This window comes from Carettochelys insculpta, chromosome 17 (assembly GCF_033958435.1).
Source record: "Carettochelys insculpta isolate YL-2023 chromosome 17, ASM3395843v1, whole genome shotgun sequence".
In the NCBI taxonomy this organism is placed as follows: Eukaryota; Metazoa; Chordata; order Testudines; family Carettochelyidae; genus Carettochelys; species Carettochelys insculpta.
The window spans coordinates 24,965,268-24,985,308 of record NC_134153.1 but is presented as its reverse complement, the minus strand read 5'-3'; the positions used below and the strand labels follow the sequence as shown (position 1 = coordinate 24,985,308).

The 20,041-nt window shown below is 43.4% G+C and overlaps 1 protein-coding gene across 1 annotated transcript in view; it reads left to right on the top strand.

The window, feature by feature from the left end:
* Positions 1–16,036, top strand: part of GGT7 (gamma-glutamyltransferase 7) — a 54,291-nt gene extending 38,255 nt beyond the window's left edge. The window contains exons 10-15 of the mRNA XM_075011495.1: positions 1,113–1,192; positions 2,870–3,022; positions 3,554–3,671; positions 4,824–4,961; positions 7,442–7,541; positions 12,783–16,036. Of these exons, the coding sequence (XP_074867596.1) occupies positions 1,113–1,192; positions 2,870–3,022; positions 3,554–3,671; positions 4,824–4,961; positions 7,442–7,541; positions 12,783–12,946 (753 nt within the window). The 3' untranslated portion in view covers positions 12,947–16,036. The remainder of the gene's footprint in view (positions 1–1,112; positions 1,193–2,869; positions 3,023–3,553; positions 3,672–4,823; positions 4,962–7,441; positions 7,542–12,782) is intronic.
* The last annotated feature ends 4,005 nt before the right edge of the window (positions 16,037–20,041 follow it).

Here is a 20,041-nt window from a genome sequence, read left to right as displayed (position 1 = left end):
TCTCCCTTCCTCCAAGGACCACCCCCACATACAGCAATTGTGCCAGTCTGCCCCTGAGACTTCCCCCACTCTCCAAAGACTGATAGATGGGGGAATTCTTGAGGAAGGGGGCAGAGAAGTATGAGCAGTGTGGGGCATGGCTTTGGCAGAAAGGGTGGAGGCCCATGGGTGGGGAAGCTTTGTGGGAGGGCACTGAGTTGGAAAGGGGCCTGGAGCAGCGTGGGGGTGGAGCATGGGCAAACCCTTCATGGGGGAGAATGCTGAGCTGGGGGAGGGCTTCAGGGTGTGAGACCGTGGTCCAGGAACTGGCAAGACCTTCCTTCCCACTTCCCAGGAGCTTCCAGTGCTCATGCCCAGCTTCAAATGCAAGGGTCAGGCACCGTCTGTGCATGTGTCCATTGTGCTTTTAAAATGCTGGCCCTTTAAATGGCCTGGGGATAAAATGTTCTATTCGATCCTGGGGATGACATATCATTAGCAAAATAAATTAAATAAAAGATTCCTGTTTTGTGTCAGTAGGATGCTGGTGGAACGGTGCATTATGAGCATGTGCAGCTCCATCAGCAGCAGTCTCATGGGAATCCAGCAAGATTTTTGGTATTGTGATGAATGTAAACTCAGTAATTAGCATCTGGAAGGCAGAGGGGAGGGACGTGATGGTTGTGGTTCTTACATGGGACTGTGCTAGCATGAGTCAGAGGAACAGATAGTCTCTATGTACATTTCACCTTGATCACCAGCTGTACACATATGGTTGGGCTTACATGCCGTGCCACTTGTGACATAAAGCTTATGTCCTGGGTCTTTCTGTCCTGTACACTTTGCTTCTGCTCCTCAAGGAATAGCAGGAAATCTTGACTTCACACGCCTGGCCTGCAGAAGAGCAGCCTTCCTTATCTAGATCTGCCTTTGAGGTAACAGCACTTTATACTACTACCTGAGTAAGCTTGCTGCTCAAGATGGTGGTTACTAGGCAGAGAGCTGGGGGCAGAATAGAAGCTGGATACAACATGCCAAGGAGAGTAATTTCCACTCTCCCAGTTGACCATGGAATTTGAGATTTCCAGGGCCACCTAAATGGTTTTTTGTTTCTTTCTTTGTGTTCAATTTAGACATTAAAAATAGCACTGGAGCTAGCTGACAGCTTGGGAGACCCAGCCTTTGACTCAGTCAATGTAGAAGACATGGTCAGGTACGTCCGAGTATGAGGAATGCTTTGGTGAATGGATGAATATGAATCGTTGTTATACTCCTGTTGTATGACAAAAGCTAATCCTTGCTCCTGTGCCTTTTGGTTTTGCTGAGGAAACGGCCGTTCCCACAGGGACTTGAGATGCATGAAGGGTGCTGTATTCAGGGGTGACCAATATATCTATTTATTTCACAGCCTGTGTTCACATGGGCAAAAACAAATTTGGCCCTGAAAGATTATGGGGAATTGCAATGTGTCTTCCTAATTTAGATTCTTTCTGTAACAGACTAAATCCTGAGGTTTATCATCCATTTTTACCCCTCTTTTCCAAGGCTCAGGAGGAGGCAGCACCTGACTCTACCCAGTGCCAGTCCGAAGTTGTCCTGTGAGGACACTGTCTGTGATTCCTCCTTCCCTCAGCACCCAGAATGGCTCATGATGTCTCCTGAATGCCATTTGCCAAATCCGGGATTGAAACATTGTGTCTCATCTCAAATCAGCAGTAGATGAATGTTGCTAGTGTAGACAAGGTCTTTCTGTGTAACAAGAACACAGTGAAGTGGCTCTAAATTCTTATCTGCACAGCAGCAGAATTGTGCTGAGGTCTGATTCTTGTTAGACAGACATGCTGCCGCTCTTCCATGAATAGGGTCAAAGCACAGTGACACCATTAGGAGCTATGCCTAAACCACCTGGTATGTGGACATAATTTGATCAGGAGGAAGACATCCTATAATCTGTTTACAAACTCCTTAAGATATAGCCTAAGGTCCCAACTCCACTACAAATAAAACTGTGTTTGTAACCAAGAACGATGTTTTCATCTGACCCCTGTCAGTCAAAGTCTTTCTGAATCTGCTGGAAAATAAAGCCTCTTAACCGTGCCAAGTCCTTCCTGGAGTTTGGCTTTATTAACAAAGAAACGAACAATCATACCACATAAAATTAGCTCAGAACTTCTTCCCAGACCTGACTGCTCCTAACATTCGTCCTTCAAAGCTGCTCAGCTCACACCCTAGGTTTTCTTTCTCCAGAGGTCCTCCTACCTCATTTTGAATAATGATAAGCATAGCAATGTCTGTCTCTTTGAGTCAGTAGAAAATAAATTAACCTGAAGCAGGATCAACACCTGCTAAGAAGTGTTCCGGGTTGGTAGGGGTCAACACGGCACCCTTTTTCACAACACATGCTGGCTGCTTTTATGTATCCATTTGTAACGGGTCCTGACAGAGATCTGAGGCATCCATCACCTTCCTTCCTTTTGCCAGCCTCATGTATTGTGGTAGCGCCCAGGAGACCTAATTGTGGACCAGGGAGCCATGGTAAAGTCACAGTGATGCTCCATCATTCTCACCCGCCTATATGTCCGTTGAACCTCACTGAACTCCAGGCACCAGGGCAGGAGCTTCTGCCTGCAGTCTGATTAACCAATGGCCACAGAGTTGCCTCCCTTGTGCAGTGTCTGAGATGTCTTACTTCCTGCCATTTTGATGTGGCAGAGGAGCTTACTTTTCACACTGTCATTGAATAACCTCCATTCCTTCCAGGCATGTCCAGTGTGCCAGTGATGAATACTACCTGCTGGGCTTGTCTATTAGATGTACCCTAAAGGGGAGAAGCTCCTACTTTCTAAGCTCACTGCTTTTTTGCTCTCCATATCCTCTCATGTCATTGCAGTAAATCAAAGGCAGATTTTCTGCGTCAGGTGATTAATGATTCCCAGTCCTCCCCTTCTGGTAGCAATATTCCACACTTCTCCATGGAGAGCGGCCCCCCGGCTAGCCAAGTCCTTGTGATGGGACCCGATGACTACATTGTCGCTGTTGTAAGGTAAAGGATTTAGCTTTTCAGCCCTGGTATGGGGGTGAGAGGAATGAATCCAGAGAACCATCAGGACAGACCTTTCCTATCACCTAGTGTTCAGTGGCTAAGCCTAGACTGTTGGTGATTGGAAGTCATTGCCCTCTAAGGCCACTTAGTGGCCTATCTGAAATGATGGGGTGGTCTCCTAGTGGAGAGGTGTTCACATCACATATTCCTTCCTCTGGTTGCCATCCTTGGCAGCGAGTGCAGGATGACTGGAGCTTGGACCTAGAGGTGATAGCTCCAGGCCTATTGACAGGGTTGTGTGGAAGAAGCTTACACTGCTGCTGTCCATTCTGTACCTTTTCCACAGGTCTACAGAAACTGTCATTCACTAGGATTGTCAGGCTGACACCTTTCACCAACACTAAAAAACCAAAGGAGGAGTCTCCACCAAGTTAGAAGGGGAATCTGCAGTACTGGGACAGTACCAAGTCTTAGAGTGTTACAGGAATCACTGGCTGGGTTTTCACAAGTTTTCTTTGTCTTCTTCTTCAGTTCTCTGAACCGCCCATTTGGAAGTGGAATCATAACACCCTCTGGAATCCTTCTAAACAGTCAGATGTTGGACTTTTCCTGGCTGAATAGTACATCAAACCACTCCTCTTCCAGCTTGGTAATGAATTCCACAAAGAATTCAGAATTTGAACTCTTCTGGTGTTGACTTTTTATTCTCAAATATTTTCTGGAAAATAAAAAAGCTATTTGTGCAGGCTGAGCTCTTCAGTTATCTCTTCCCTTTCATGCTGTCTGTCCAGCAGAGAAATAGAATATAGACTATAGGAGATGATCTCTGTCTGTGATCTGCCTATGTGAAGTATAGTATTGCAAGGAAACCATGTAGGCTGTGTCTATGCTACATTCCCCTTTCAAAAGGGGAATGCAAGTGAGCAATATCAGAAATGCAAATGAGGCACAGATTTACATCTCGTGCTTCATTTGCATATTTTCATGCTATCTCACTTCCAAAAGAGACTGTTTTTGAAACAAAAACAGCTGTGTGGACAGGGTTGCTTTGAAAACAAACCCCATTTTCGAAAGACGTCTTCTTCCTGAAACAAAATAGGAAGAAGGGCTCTTTCAAAAAGGAGGTGTGTTTTCAAAGGAACCCCATCCACATTGCTGTTTTTGTTTTGAAAGTGCAATTGTGTGAAAATATGCACATAAGGCACAAGGTATGTAAATCTGTGCCTCATTTGCATTTCTGATCTCTCTCATTTGCATTCCCTTTTGCAAGGGGAGTATAGTGTAGATGCCGCTGTAGAGTCTAGCATGGCTGCCATGTAGAAAGCACACTGCCCTCATGCTGCTCATGTACTCTGTTGATTGAAATTAAGGATTATAGTTGATAATTATTGCTCTTCAGCTTGAAAAAGTGATGGACAATGGAAGCCAAATCCTGAGATCTCAGACAGAGATCATCGTTGACCACTCCTGGTCACTTCCCAGGCTCAGCTGTTGAGTGGTGTTGCTATGTACCGTTAAACAGTTGCCTCTTTCCGCTCCAGAGATAGCTGCATATTAGTAGTGGGTGAAGTGGCTTCTGTATACAGTTTGTAAAAGGCTTTGGGTGCCTTGGAAAGAGAGATATTAGATAAATGTAAAGTAGTGTTAACATAGCAGTGCAAATGGCATCATAATCGAGCCATGCTAGGAATATTGACTCGGAAGTTAAAAGAAAAACAAGTTAACCTGAGCGATTTGGGAGATGGAAAATCTTTGTTCTGATCCATTTAATAATTTTCGGGGGTATTTTCTTCATCAACAGAAGAATCTTATTCAGCCTGGAAAACGACCCCTCTCCTTTTTACTGCCCACTATTGTTCGACCATCAGAAGGGATGTGTGGAACTTATCTCTGTCTGGGAGCTAACAATGGGGACAAAGCCTTGAGCAGCATCACGCAGGTCAGTTTGGAGTACTGCTTCTGAGCATATGCTGCATCCCTTGCAACAGGGAAGGTGCAAACTGTCTTTCGCTGTTTCTTCATGTTGGCATTTGGAGTCACCACCTGAGGGTTTCCTGCACAAACATGGTGGTTATCAGAGAGAAAAAAAAAAAAAAAAAAAAAAAAAAAGGAAGTGTTTCTGAAGAGGTTGAAATACTGTTGTCATGTGCATTTGGTTCTGCTTCAAGCTAACAGCCCATGAAGACGTATGTCCTCCAGTAAAATACAGGCAGTGGTCTGACATGGAAGATGTGTTTTCCTTGTAACAGTGCTCTCAGTGGGGTCACCTGCAGGGAATGGATGCAAGAACTGTGGGCCTTAAAGGCATGAGCACCTATTAGTAACTCTGTAGAAGCTGGTCTGATTGTCCAAGGGAAGCGGTACATTCATCATATGGTCAAGCTGCATAGTGTGAGGATAAGTTAAGTTTGCCCTTCCCCACACCTGTTGTGCCAAAGCACCTTACCTAGATGGACTCTTAGCATGGAAACAAGCAGTCTGTACTTTAAAGACTAACAGATTTATTAGGTCATGAGCTTTCACGGGTAAGAGCCACTTCTTCAGATTATTTAGTTAATCCAAAGAAGTTGGTTTTACCCACCAAAGCTCATGATCTCATGAATTTGCTAGTATTTAATGTGCTACAGGACTGCTTGTTGTTTGTGCAGCTGCAGACTAGCACAGTTACTCCTCTGAGGCTATTGTCAGTATGGAAAAGTGGGGAGCTCTGTTTTCCCCATTCAATCTGTGGACTTTCTGCTGAGGCTGCTAACAAAAATGTTACCCAGCATCAATAAATAACAAGTTCCTGTTGCTCCTAGGCATCCTGGATCCCAACTGGTGAACTAGAAGTGATCAGATCATACAGTTCCAGATAAATGATAATCTAAAGCTATAACTGTTGTCCATTCTTTTCATTAAAGGCTGGTCTACACAGATATTTAGTATGTGGCAACCTAGGCAAGCGATGACTAAGATCTGGAAAAGCAAAGCAATTAGCTTAGCAATGCAGCTGAGCGTCTTGAAAATGTGCCTATTCAGCAGCATTTTGTACGGATGTGAGACATGGGTTATAATGAAAGCGTCAAAGAGAAGAATATTGGTGTTTGAGAGGAGTTGTTATAGAAAGATCCTGAGAATAGGATGGATGCAGAAGGTCACCCACAAGGAATTATGTAGGAAGATACAGGAGAAAGAGAACCTACTGCAGAAGGTTATACAATGGAAGTTACAGCTATTTGGGCATATCTGCAGAATGAACAATGAACAAAAAATCAAGACCCTGGTATTCGGCGTAATGGACGGTTGGAACAGGAGAGGCAGACCCCATAGAGAGTGGGTAGATGATATAGTAGATTGGTGTGGAACTAGTCGACAGAAACTAAGCCACTCCTCACTGGACGGGGAAAGATGGAAGGAAATAGTGAGGGAGGCATCGGACACCAACGGGCGCTGAGCCAACGGTTATTGATGATGAAGTTAAGGTGTGAATATTCAGGACTCCAGAATATTCAGTGTATGGTACCAAGGTCCACGTGGCCAGTTTAGAGCATTACAGGCTAGTGTTCTGTTTCTCCACCGCCTGGATTGCTGAGCACTAACTAGCTGTGTGGACAAGCCCTGGGACGAGGCCGCGTGCCTTCTCTGAGGATGGCTCTCATAAATGTAGGGAGATGGAATGTTAGCAACATCCATGAAGGCTTTGTGACTTTCCACAACTTATTCAAAGGTTTTCTTCTTTAAAGAATTAAAATAACAGAACTGGTGTGAGAACTGCAGGAGCATGGGAGTGGAATTTGGTTCTGATCCCCAGCAGAAGTTCAGGTTAGCAAATGCCTTCCTGAAATCCTTCATATTGTGAGCTTTGCAAATAACTCTTCCTAACTTGTAATTTGTAATGTGATGGAGCCGTTGCTGATGGCATGACTATATATGTAATAGTGCTGGATTATTAAAAGGCTAGGGCAGAACTAAACTTTACTCTGATTGACTTCACCTCATTGAAGGTATTAGTCAGAGAAAGATTAAAGCCACCCACTTGCTTCCTAAAGTTATCAGAAGGATTCACTTTTTGGTCATAAAAATAAAATACCTTTTCAGAGATTTCTGTGGAGTTTCACCCTTATGACTCCCACTGATATAATAGAAAATATGTGGAAAACCTCATGGAATTCTAAAAAAAAATGCCCCTTAAGGACTGTTTTTTTTTTGTTTTTTTTTTTTAAAAAAGGTCCTCCAAAAGCATGCCTGCAGGATATTCAGATGGACATGGATAAAAACATGTATTTTGTTCATTTAAAGTTAGTTTAAAAAAAGTCTGTTTTCCTGTGTAAGTTAGTATTTGAAAATGGCGGGATTGCAAATTAGGAAGCTGCTTTGGAGGCATATTCCTTAGTGTTTGAATCCACTTTGTAAAATCTGTGTCTCTCTCTTGTGCAGGTTTTAGTAAACGTTTTAACACTTAACAAGAACCTGAGTGAGAGTCTGTCCCTGGGTCGGCTGCACCCACAGCTTCAATCCAACGTCCTGCAAATTGACAGTGAGTATGAAGCTTAGCACTGATCTTGGTGGACAACATTTCTGTCATGTCAAAAAAAGAATTTTCATATACGCCTGGGATTACTTTGCAGGCTGCAGTTCTCAGCTTGTTGTGGACTGATGAGGAGCAGTCTTGGTATGCAGAAAAGAGATGGCAAGTGCCCTAGGAGAGCTGTGCTCTTGTGTTAGTTTTGCAACAGCTGGGAGGCTTCTGTGATGCACAAACATCCCATGAAGCTGAGAGTTTTACACAGAAGACGTGCTTTCTGTTCCTGCATTTCTCCATCACCATACTTAGGCATTCTAAGTCTTTGTCACATACAAGCCCCTGTGAAGTGTGTACCCAAAGAGTTAGTAGTTCTTGGCTGGCATTTTTGAGCGCCGCACATATAGGATGAGCAGCACGATAGAATAATGAATTGAAATAAAGCTATAATAAGGGATCTTAGCCATTGGGGGCTACGTCTACACGAGCCCCAAACTTCGAAATGGCCATGCAAATGGCCATTTCGAAGTTTACTAATGAAGCGCTGAAATGCATATTCAGCGCTTCATTAGCATGCGGGCGGCTGCGGCGCTTCGAAATTGATGCGCCTCGCCGCCGCGCGTCTCGTCCCCACGGGGCTCCTTTTTGAAAGGACCCTGTCTACTTCGAAGTCCCCTTATTCCCATGAGCTGATGGGAATAAGGGGACTTCGAAGTAGGCGGGGTCCTTTTGAAAAGGAGCCCCATCAGGATGAGACGCATGGCGGCGAAGCGCGTCAATTTCGAAGCGCCGCGGCCGCCCGCATGCTAATGAAGCGCTGAATATGCATTTCAGCGCTTCATTAGTAAACTTCGAAATGGCCATTTGCATGGCCATTTCGAAGTTTGGGGCTCGTGTAGACGTAGCCCCCAATGGCTAAGATCCCTTATTATAGCTTTATTTCAATTCATTATTCTATCGTGCTGCTCATCCTATATGTGCGGCGCTCAAAAATGCCAGCCAAGAACTACTAACTCTTTGGGTACACACTTCACAGGGGCTTGTATGTGACAAAGACTTAGAATGCCTAAGTATGGTGATGGAGAGATGCAGGAACAGAAAGCACGTCTTCTGTGTAAAACTCTCAGCTTCCTGGGATGTTTGTGCATCACAGAAGCCTCCCAGCTGTTGCAAAACTAACACAAGAGCACAGCTCTCCTAGGGCACTTGCCATCTCTTTTCTGCATACCAAGACTGCTCCTCAAGTGCCCTAGGAGAGCTGTGCTCTTGTGTTAGTTTTGCAACAGCTGGGAGGCTTCTGTGATGCACAAACATCCCATGAAGCTGAGAGTTTTACACAGAAGATGTGCTTTCTGTTCCTGCATCTCTCCATCACCATACTTAGGCATTCTAAGTCTTTGTCACATACAAGCCCCTGTGAAGTGTGTACCCAAAGAGTTAGTAGTTCTTGGCTGGCATTTTTGAGCGCCGCACATATAGGATGAGCAGCACGATAGAATAATGAATTGAAATAAAGCTATAATAAGGGATCTTAGCCATTGGGGGCTACGTCTACACTAGCCCCAAACTTCGAAATGGCCACGCAAATGGCCATTTCGAAGTTTACTAATGAAGCGCTGAAATGCATATTCAGCGCTTCATTAGCATGCGGGCGGCTGCGGCGCTTCGAAATTGACGCGCTTCGCTGCCGTGCGTCTCATCCTGATGGGGCTCCTTTTCGAAAGGACCCCGCCTACTTCGAAGTCCCCTTATTCCCATCAGCTCATGGGAATAAGGGGACTTCGAAGTAGACGGGGTCCTTTCAAAAAGGAGCCCCGTGGGGACGAGACGCGCGGCGGCGAGGCGCATCAATTTCGAAGTGCCGCGGCAGCCCGCATGCTAATGAAGCGCTGAATATGTATTTTAGCGCTTCATAATAAACTTCGAAATGGCCATTTGCGTGGCCATTTTGAAGTTTGGGGCTAGTGTAGACACGGCCAGGGAGAGCAAAGATGAACTAGGCTAACATATTACTTTCACAGACAGTTTGGGATTGGTCCTTTCTGAATACTCTCCAGTGCTTTGTCCAGCACTAATATACCAACACAAGTGGGTTTTCCACACACCCCTGTAGAGATTTTTCTGTAGTCTGGTAGACCTTACCACCACCATATTTTTCATGATATTTTTCATTGGTTTAATCTCATATTCCTTCCAATGACGCCTCTTTATTTTCACCAAGTCCTCTCCCTTCTTGGTGGTCACATGCTTATATGCCTCTCCACCATCATTTGGCCAAACAGTATGGCTGTGTCTACACAGGCACAGATCTTCGAAATACCCATGCAAATGGCCATTTCGAAGATTACTAATGAGGCACTGAACTGAATATTCAGCGCCTCGTTAGCATTAGGACGCTTCCAGCTGCAGCGCTTCAAAAGTGCCGCTTTTGAGCACCCGCAGCTTGGCACGGCTACACAGGGGTCCTTTTTCAAAAGGGCCCCGCACATTTTGAAATCCCTGGAATCCGGAATAAGGGGATTTCGAAATGTGCGGGGCCCTTTTGAAAAGGACCCCCGTGTAGCTGCGCCAAGCTGTGGGTGTTCAAAAGCGGCACTTTTGAAGCGCTGCAGCTGGAAGCATCCTAATGCCAGCGAGGCGCTGAATATTCAATTCAGCGCCTCATTAGTAATTTTCGAAATGGCCATTTGCATGGCTATTTCAAAGATTTGTGCCAGTGTAGACACAGCCTATCTGTTCAGTGTCTTTCAGCCATAAACTGTTCACCCAGGTCTCAGTACAGTAGAGTTGCAACATTCACGAAGGTTCTGTGTTCAGAACCTTCGTGAATGTTGCTTTTCACAAATACAGGGACCCCAGGAAAGTGGCAGCTGCTGGCACTCCCCCCCGGAACCTCAGGGAACTTAGTAGCTGCTGACGCTCCCCACTGCCTCTCGGAACCTCAGGGAAGCAGCATTTGCGAATAATTGAATTTGCGAATGTTGCACTTGCAAATGTCCAGTCCTTACTGTAATTGTTTCCTCTTCTTTGAAAACACTTCGTGTACTGAGATTGTGGCACTGCATGTGTACTACTGAGTGAGGCATGACCACAAACATGTTTTCAAACTGGCAGTCCTTTAATACAGCCAGAGCCTTTATACATAGTGACGCCTGCCTTTCCTAGAGCTAGCTACAAGCAGTGTTAGCCCCACAAGTATGGTTTCTTTTACTTTCTATTTCCCCTGCCCATAGCTCTGCTCATCTGCCACCCAGCTGGCAGGAAGGGGGAAGCCAATGAAAATAGCTTTCTGCTTCTTGTGTGGCCAGAGCTCTACTAGTCTAATGTCCTCAAAGCAGTTTTGCCAACTCTTCAAAGTTTGTTGAGGGTTTTACATTATTTGGTGCATTTCTTGAGGCATCGTGTTCTAGGATCATGTCAATATGTGCAGATCTCTGCTTTCATTTTAAAAAGTATCCTGCCTGCCTCCCCTCTCAATTTCTAGTCGTCTAATTGCAGAGAAGAGCCTGAAAATGAGACTTGAATGTAATTTAGAAGCTCAGGAACTAGAAGACAAAGAAACCCCCTCCCCCCCGCAAAATTTACTATTTTAAAAAAAAAACTTGTGTTTGTAGTAGTGTATTTGTGACTTTTGAATGCCTCACAGTGACAATACTTTTATGTTTATAAACCATACTCTAACCTACACTTTATAAAGCTATAGTTAGCATGAGATGTTTACTTACTTGCTGAGTTTGTGATCGTGTATCCTGATCAATGTTTATATTAAAATTTTGAAAGCACAAGCAGCAAAGTAGGGGAGGTAAGCTGAGAAAGGCATGGCTATGGGAAGGGAGTCAGGGAATAGACGGCGTTGTATTTTATAAGGACTGTACTACTTGGATTTTTTGTTGTGTGTCTGTCTTGCCTTTGTAACGGAGTTCTTTGGGCAAGGACTGTCTTCTGTTATCTGTGTGTACAGTGAGGTATCCTTCTGTGCCTGGGGCCCTTAAGCACTGCCACAACAGAAATAAATTCTCAGGGGTGTTCATGTTGTCTACTCTTAAATAATTTTGGTGTACAAAAATATGGTTTAAATGATCAAAAATGACAAGCAATTTGGGTGGTTCAATCTTCAGGGGCCCACCTGACACTCCTGAATGGATCCTTGATTTTCGGAAAGTGCTGAGCACCTGAAGCTCCAACTGCCTTCAGCTGCAGTTGTGAGTAGTTGGCAGTTTGGAAAACCAGGTCTGAGATATCTTACATGGGGTACTCAAAACCTTAAGCATGCCAAGTAGGGAGGACTTTCTCATTCCAGGCAGAGAGATTTATATATCATCTTTACAGGCTCAAGAGAGTCAGAGAAGCATATCAACTTTGGACCCAAACCTATGAACCTTCTGAAGTTCACCCTTTGGTACTCTTTGCCACACAGTTGATAAAGGGCATGAAAGACTTTTCTTGTACTTAGGAAATAGGGTGCTTGTCTCCCTGGGTTATGTGAAGAACCTGAACCACGCTGTTTCTAATCTATTTTTAAGCTGGACTACAGCTTTCCACACACTCTTGTTTAATTCTGGTAGCCCTAATATTTTATCCTGAATTAAATTCCAGAGGTCTACAATGAGGCCTACAGTGAAGTTCTGTTTGCTGGATTTCATTTTCCAATCCCACGTTTATCCTATTGGCAATTTTTGCAATGGTGGCAATTTACTCACCCATTCTGATGAGACATAGCATTGTCCACATTCCTAAGTGATCCTCACACATCTCCCATCCCCCCACCCCCACAAGCCTCTGACTTTCAGTGGTTTGGGCATTGGCCTGCTAAACCCAGGGTTGTGAGTTCAGTCCCTCAGGGGGTCATTTAGGGATCTGGGGCAAATAGATTATATTTAAAAAAAAAAAAGAGGAGGGGATGGTGCTTGGTCCTGCCAACAGGGCAGGGTATTGGACTCCATGACCTCCTGAGGTCCCTTCCAGTTCTGAGATGTGTATCTCCATACATTCTATTCTAAACACTAGCTACCCTGCCAATGCTCCAGTAGACATAGTCTTTGCTGCTGAGAACTGGGTGTGCTCTCTTGAGACTCTGCTTCTCACTAGGCCATTGAATTTGTACTCTTGTGATGTCTCTTTGCTTCCCAGGTCCCTAGGAACAGGACACTGAAGGGCAGTTTCATTGTGTCAATGCATTAGAAACTTAAAGTAAGAACTTGGAACTCCATGTTACAATGCCTTCAGTTAAAATAACTTCCTCTAAAACCTTGACAGGTGAATTTTCTGAAGAAGATATTGAGTTTCTTGAAGCCCAGGGTTATCAAGTAGATAAAGTTGACGTGCTTTCCCTCGTTCATGGAGCCAGGAGAACCAACAACTTCATCATAGGTGTGAAAGACCCAAGAAGCATGGATGCTGCAGGAGCCACAATATTATAGCAGCCTCCAGAGGGTGCGTTCATTGGATAAGGCTTTAAACAAAAACAACAAAAATTATGTGCATGTTCTGAAATGGCCTGGGGCAGAACGAGTAGTGTATGCTGTGGGTTTCTGCACTGCTGAATAGACCTTTTGCATTTCCCACCCCAAACAACGCAACAGTGGCTTGGGAAGGCAGCGATATAGCCCTATGATTTTGTAAACAATAATCTGAGTTCTAATAATCTCGGTTGTTATGAAAGGAATGCTGGAAATGCACTTTTACTTTGACAGCGCCTCATTAGCAGGTTTTGTCATTTCACGTGCCAGCCTTAAACATCTTAATGTAATCAGCCGAAATGTTAGCAAAGCGGATGATAAAGAGAACAAAATTTTGTGTGCCAACCAGACAAATGCTGCTGTTGCTGTAATTTTCAACTTCTTTATTTCTGTGTCTTGGCACCCTCATCTCGTATAAATCAATATATAATACAGATTGATGCAATGTCTCTAGGCAGTCAGACCTGGAACTTCAGGGATTTCTTCCATATTCCCCATGGGCCAGCTGAATTTTACTAGCAGGGACATTCCATTATCAAGTCCGTTCATGCATCACTAGACATCTTTCATGCTCGTATGTCTCCTTCACCCTCAGTGTTCTTAATTTATTGTGTAGACTCACTGGGGATCTGGACCTGGAGTCAGACTATGCCTATGCTGGTAAAAATGGCACCCAGAAGTCACCACTGGTGCCTCGCCAAAGAGGTACACTGGGGTGGGCACAGTGCAGCTTATAATGTTGAAATAATTGGTATAGATTCAAAGCTTTTATAACATGGTCTCCTCTAACCTTGCTCTGAAAAGGTAAGCCCATTGCTTTCACGAGCACCCAGTTCATGTCACGCTTCAAACCAGTGCTTAGGTATTGTTGTCATGCGTGCAGTAGAAAAATTATTATAGATAAAACAAGAAACAGAGGAAAAATGACAATATTTTGAGAGTCCCCAGCATCCAAGACAGGTTGAAGGAGGAATTCAACATTTGACTTGTCAGGCAAAAAAGAGGAACTAAGGAGTGTGATCACTGCACAGTTTCATTCTGGTCATCTTCAAGCACCTCCTTTTATGTCGATCACAAAGTGATAGACAGTCATCCAGCACTTTAAGATTTTTTTAAATTATTGTTGTCATTGTTTTCGCAGCCTATCATATATTGGTTTCCTTTGTGATGTTGGTATATCTATGACCACTGTACATATGTATGTATGTATGTCTGCTTATGGTTGTCTTGCTATTTCCTGTCATGCTTTTATGAAAAGAATTTCAGATCTTGTGAGCCTTTAAAAACAAATGAGCTGGAATCTTGTGAATACTGTGTTGGTTATATTATAGCTTTTTATGGCTCAAATGCAGTTTAATGGTGGGGGGGAGTGGGGGATATTCAGTGTCTTAAGTGGATCAATGAACTAGCAGATTATCAGCCTAATAATTCTTTGCATTTATGTCGTTTCTGTCAGCTGAGGATCTCAAACTTGTATAAATGTTAACTAATAAAGTCGCACAAGACCCTGTTGAGGTAGGAAGGACATACCAGAGAGATCCCTTTTGTGCACTACTGAAATACAGACACTTCTAAGGTAAAACGAGGTGGCTATTCAGCAGATATGAGTAAGCTAAAATATTTTCCATTGACAATCATAAAATCACAGAGTTAGAAGGGTATCTAGTCTAATATCCAGGACTCAGTGTGGGTCAGCCATCACACTAGTCAAGTGGCAGGAGAAAGGAGAAGTGCTCCAGTGAAAGCAGCACACTGCATTCATAACACTATGCATAGTTTGGAGCAGGGTTACTAGGGGAGGAAGGCATTTTTGTTCCTTGATCTTCATGGGTTGAAATCTGAGATTTTTCTAGGACAGTGACAGCAATAACGGTGTCCCATGTATGGAGCTTTACTGAACATGATGGTGAAACAAGTGTTCCAGTGATTGTTATTTACAGTGCTCCATAAGAGTGCGCATTACTTTACAAATCAATTGGAAAGATAAAAGCCCGATTTGCAAATTAAATTCTTCATTTCACCAGTATAGTTCTGACACTAAGCCTTGAAGGTCCACTTACAAGACTGGCATTGATCTAACACAGAACTTAAAGGCCCTAATGTGAAATTTCAGTATGATTATTCAAATAGAGTAAAGTTAAGCATTTTCTTAAGTGCTCTGCTGGATCATGGTCCATACTGAGAAAGTTAGAAAATGAAGAAAAACCAAAGGTATTCTACCCAAAGGCCACATCCAACAGGAACAAAGATCTTATGAATAGTTTCCTATTTGATGTATTCAAAAAGTGATGTCAGACGAGCATATATTTGACAAGGATATGTCTACACAGCACAGTTATTTCAAAATAACTATTGTAGCATCTACACAATGCAACTGCTATTTTGAAATAGTGGTTGGCTTATTTCAAAATAGGTAAACCTCACTGCCTGAGGAATGGCGTCTATTTCGAAATAGCTATTTCAAAATAGGTGCTGTTAAGAGAGGGAGTAGAGCCTATTTCGAAATAAGCCGTAGTGTGTCTAATGACTCTATTTCAAAGTAGGCTGTATGTGTGTAGACACTGTATTTTGAAATAGCTAAGTGCTATTTTGAAATGCATTTTATGCATAGCAGCATTATTTCTAAGCTATACCCAAGAAGTCACTTGTCCTTGAAACGTGGTTAGAAAATTCCTACTGAACCAGCCTGTCAGTTCTTGGAAGCAATTAAAATCTCATCAGAACATGTCTGTCCCATTCCCTCTCCCCACATTTGTCAAGGAGATCATGTACAGATTCTATATGAAGAAGCTTTTTTTTTTTTCAGTTCCACTGGGAGCATGGGGGATTTTAAATTCTTATAACACGATTGTTGTATAATATTTAGTTTTGGAAAATTCAAATATGGTCATGAGTACAACTGTAATGATGCCACATTTATAGTACAGGATAATTTTTATTTGAAAGTACTGACCTATGAAAATGCATTGTAATCATAGCCATGACTTTGATTGTATTGCTATCACATGTATTTGTGCATTTTTTCCCCACATAAAATGGAAAAAGTCTGAAATAAATGCAGTTTTCTTTTTGTATTATGCACTCAGTGTATTTGTTTCATCCTTTACAGTGTTCAATAGATTGCATTGCATTGCTATTTATACTACTGCAGGGTGAAGAGGCCCCAACTGCAGAGCAGGGGGCCCCATTGCAACAGGCACTCTATGGAGTAAGAAACAATCCTTGCCCCACCCCTCCCAACCAACGAGCCTACACCTCAATGTATTTTATAGAAGAAGCCAGCAGAGTAGGCCCAGATCCAAAGACCCCCACCTTGGAGCCACATTTTGTGGCTCTACTTTTTCAGCTATCCTTAATAAAATTTTGTTTGAAAACTTAATATATGTGCACTTCTATTTGTGATATCACATAGGTCTTTCCAGTGTTGTGGAATATTTGTTTCAAATGGAAAAAATTGTATGTGTCAGATGTGTTAAAAGGACTAGTACTCTTAATATTTTTTAAAAAAGGAATTTTTTTCCCTAACAGACTGGTGAGAGAGAGACAAATTTCCCTCCCATTCTATGTGCACCTGTGGGGTTGTTCTTAAAAACACTGGTCCTAACTCACTGATCTAACTCACACCTGGATGAATCAGGGGTAACCCTAGTAATCCCGTGAGCGGAAGAAGTACTCAGCACAAGAACAGAATGGAGGAGCCGTAGGCCACTTTTGTACCTATCCATGTTTTGGGTTGCCTTGGCTCAAATTAGAACAGCCTCATGAGTGAAATTTAGCTACTGGGGAAAAGCAGAACAGCAGGCTTTGCTGCTGTCACTGAAGTGACACCATTAAATAGATCTATAATAGATAACTGAGCTGTTTGTACTTCAAACACAAGAACTTAAATGATTAAAGAGGGAGAGGTGTAGGCTGAATATTAGAAAAAAACTACTTCAGCAGGAGGCTGGTGAAGCACTGGAATGCATTGCCTAGAGAGGTGGTGAATTTTCCATCCCTCGAGGTTTTTAAGTCCCGGCTTGACAAGGTCCTGGCTGGGATGACTTAGTGAGGATTGATCCTGCTTGAAGTAGGGGGCTGGAGTAGATGACCTCCTGAGGTCCCTTCCAGACTTATGAATCTACGATTCTGTTTGGCACCACTAAATATGCTGAACCATTTTGAGAAGACATGCATTGCAGACCAGTTCAGTGGTAATGCACCTTGGGAATCTGTCCCACAATGCCCAGGTCACTGTAGAGGTGGCCTATCTGAGCCTAACAAGGTGCTGTTGGAAGTGAAACAAATTATTATTCTTCACAGCTGCCTCAGCTTGCCAACTTCACTGACAGGCTATTAGTGCAAGGCAAAAAAGGTGACTTTCTCCTCCATCTATTACTTCTCATTATTTCCCCACTTAAAGCTCCTGTGAATCTCCTGTAATGCCTGATTCCTGCTCCATGTGTTTATAGTTGCTGAAACTCATTTGACTTGCTGGCTGCATATATTGGTCTGACAAACTGAGGCTGTCGACCAGGGATCACAGCTGGACTGCCAGCAACAGATTCCTTTCACTTTGTCCTGCATAAGGGGTTTCCCATTCATATCAACCCTTTTCACACTGATGCTCTGCCCACTTCAGCTTGGGAAACATTTACCCACTCACCTGCCTGGAGTAGCTAATCGCTGCATTTTTAGATTAAGGACTGGTTCTTGTAAAATCTAATAATAAAAAAGATTGCTTAATCTTAATCACACATGTAGCCTGGTCCCCTAGGCAGCGGAGTGGCATAGTGGTTAGGACCCCATGTTAACTGAGATCCTGGGGGCATAGGACTTCCGGCTGCTTACCAAAGTCTCTTCCTTCAGTTTGGAGCATCACCCCAAGAGTCCAATTTCCCCCTCAGTGGGGTTTTCCTTGTGGTTCTCCCCCTTTTTGTCTGGGGTAGGGTTTGGAGGCTTGTGTCCTCCGGCGGCTGACCCAGCAGACAGCTCTGGCTTCAGGGCCTGTAGGCAACAGAACCAGCTTCTGCCTCTTTGCTGGTCAGCTCTGAACTGAGCTAGGCTCCCTCCTTTTATTCTCCCTCCAAGCCTGGCACTGGCAGCAGGTAGAATGGGGTGAGGCTAATAGGGCAAAAAAGCCTTGTTTAGCCGCTGCACGGCCAGGCCCTATGGCTATGTCTACATGGAAGAAAAGAAAAAAGCAGTAAAGTAGCAATTTAAAAACTAACAAAATAATTTATTAGGTGAGCTTTCGTGGGACAGACCCACTTCTTCAGACCATAGCCAGACCAGAACAGACTCAATATTTAAGGCATAATAAACCAAAAATAGTAATCAAGGTTGCAAATCAGAAAAAAATTATCAAGGTGAGCAAATCAGAGAGAAGAGGGGTACTGTTAGGTACAATCGCATTTGCTCTGATCCTACTGACAGAGACCAAAAACTACAAGATCTTTACCAAATATTCATAAACCTGAATTACCCACCAGGAGAAATGAAAAAAAAATCAACAGTGCCAGATAAATGCCGAGAGACCAGCTACTCCAAGATAGGCCCCAAAAAGCCAAGAATAGAACACCACTGGTCATTACCTACAGCCCCCAACTCAAACCACTGCAACAGTTTATTAAAGACCTACAACCTATCCTTAACCAGGATGCCACACTCCAGGAGGCCCTAGGTGACGGGCCAGTTCTCTTCTACAGACAACCTCCCAACCTTATGAGGATTTTCACCAACAGCCATACTCTATACCACAGGAACACCAGTCCTGGGACTTTTCCTTGCAATAAAGCCCGCTGCCAGCTTTGTCCATATATCTATTCTGGGAATACCATCAGTGGACCCAACCAGGTTAGTCACAATCACAGGCACATTCTCATGTTCCTCAGCTAACATCATATATGTCATTGTGTGCCAACAATGCCCAGATGATTTGTATATTGGACAGACTTCAAACTCTCTTAGACAAAGAATTAATGGGCACAAAACAGACATAAAAACACTCTTGATCCACAAACCAGTCAGCCAACATTTTAATGGAGTGGGCCATTCTGTTAATGACTTAAGAGTTTGCGTCTGACTAAAGAGGAATTTTCACACTACTTTGGAAAGAGGCTGCTGAACTCTCTTTTATATTCAAATTCGACACATCAACATGTGGTTTGAACCAGGATGTGAATTTTCTGGGTCATTATAGGGGCTCTTTTGCATACTTGGCTTAATTTAATTCTTGACTTCCCTCCCCCCCCGCCCCTCTACTCCCTGATTTGCTCACCTCGATAATTTTTTTTTCTGATTTGTCCACCTTTATTACTGTTTTTGGTTCTCTGTGCCTTAAATATTGAGTCTGTTCTGGTATGGCTATGGTCTGGAGAAGTGAGTCTGTCCCACGAAAGCTCACCTAATAAACTATTATGTTAGTCTTTAAATTGCTACTTTACTGCTTTTTTGTTTTGATAGTATATAGACTAGCATGGCTTTCTGTTCAATATCTTCATTAATGATTTAGATATTGACATAGAAAGTACACTTATTAAGTTTGCAGATGATACCAAGCTGGGAGGGGTTGCAACTTCTTTGGAGGATAGGGTCATAATTCAAAAGGATCTGGATAAACTGGAGAAATGGGCTGAGGTAAACAGGATGAAGTTTAATAAGGACAAATGCAAAGTGCTCCACTTAGGAAGGAACAATCAGTGTCACACATACAGAATGGGAAAGGACTGCCTAGGAATGAGTACAGCAGAAAGGGATCTAGGGGTTATAGTGGACCACAAGCTAAGTATGAGTCAACAGTGTGATGCTGTTGCAAAAAAAGCAAACATGATTCTAGGATGCATTAACAGGTGTGTTGTGAACAAGACACGAGAAGTCATTTGCCTGCTCTACTCTGTGCTGGTTAGGCCTCAGATGGAGTATTGTGTCCAGTTCTGGGCACTGCAGTTCAGGAAGGATGTGGAGAAATTGGAGAGGGTCCAGAGGAGAGCAATGAGAATGATCAAAGGTCTAGAGAACATGACCTATGAAGAAAGGCTGAAAGAATTGGGCTTGTTTAGTTTGGAAAAGAGAAGA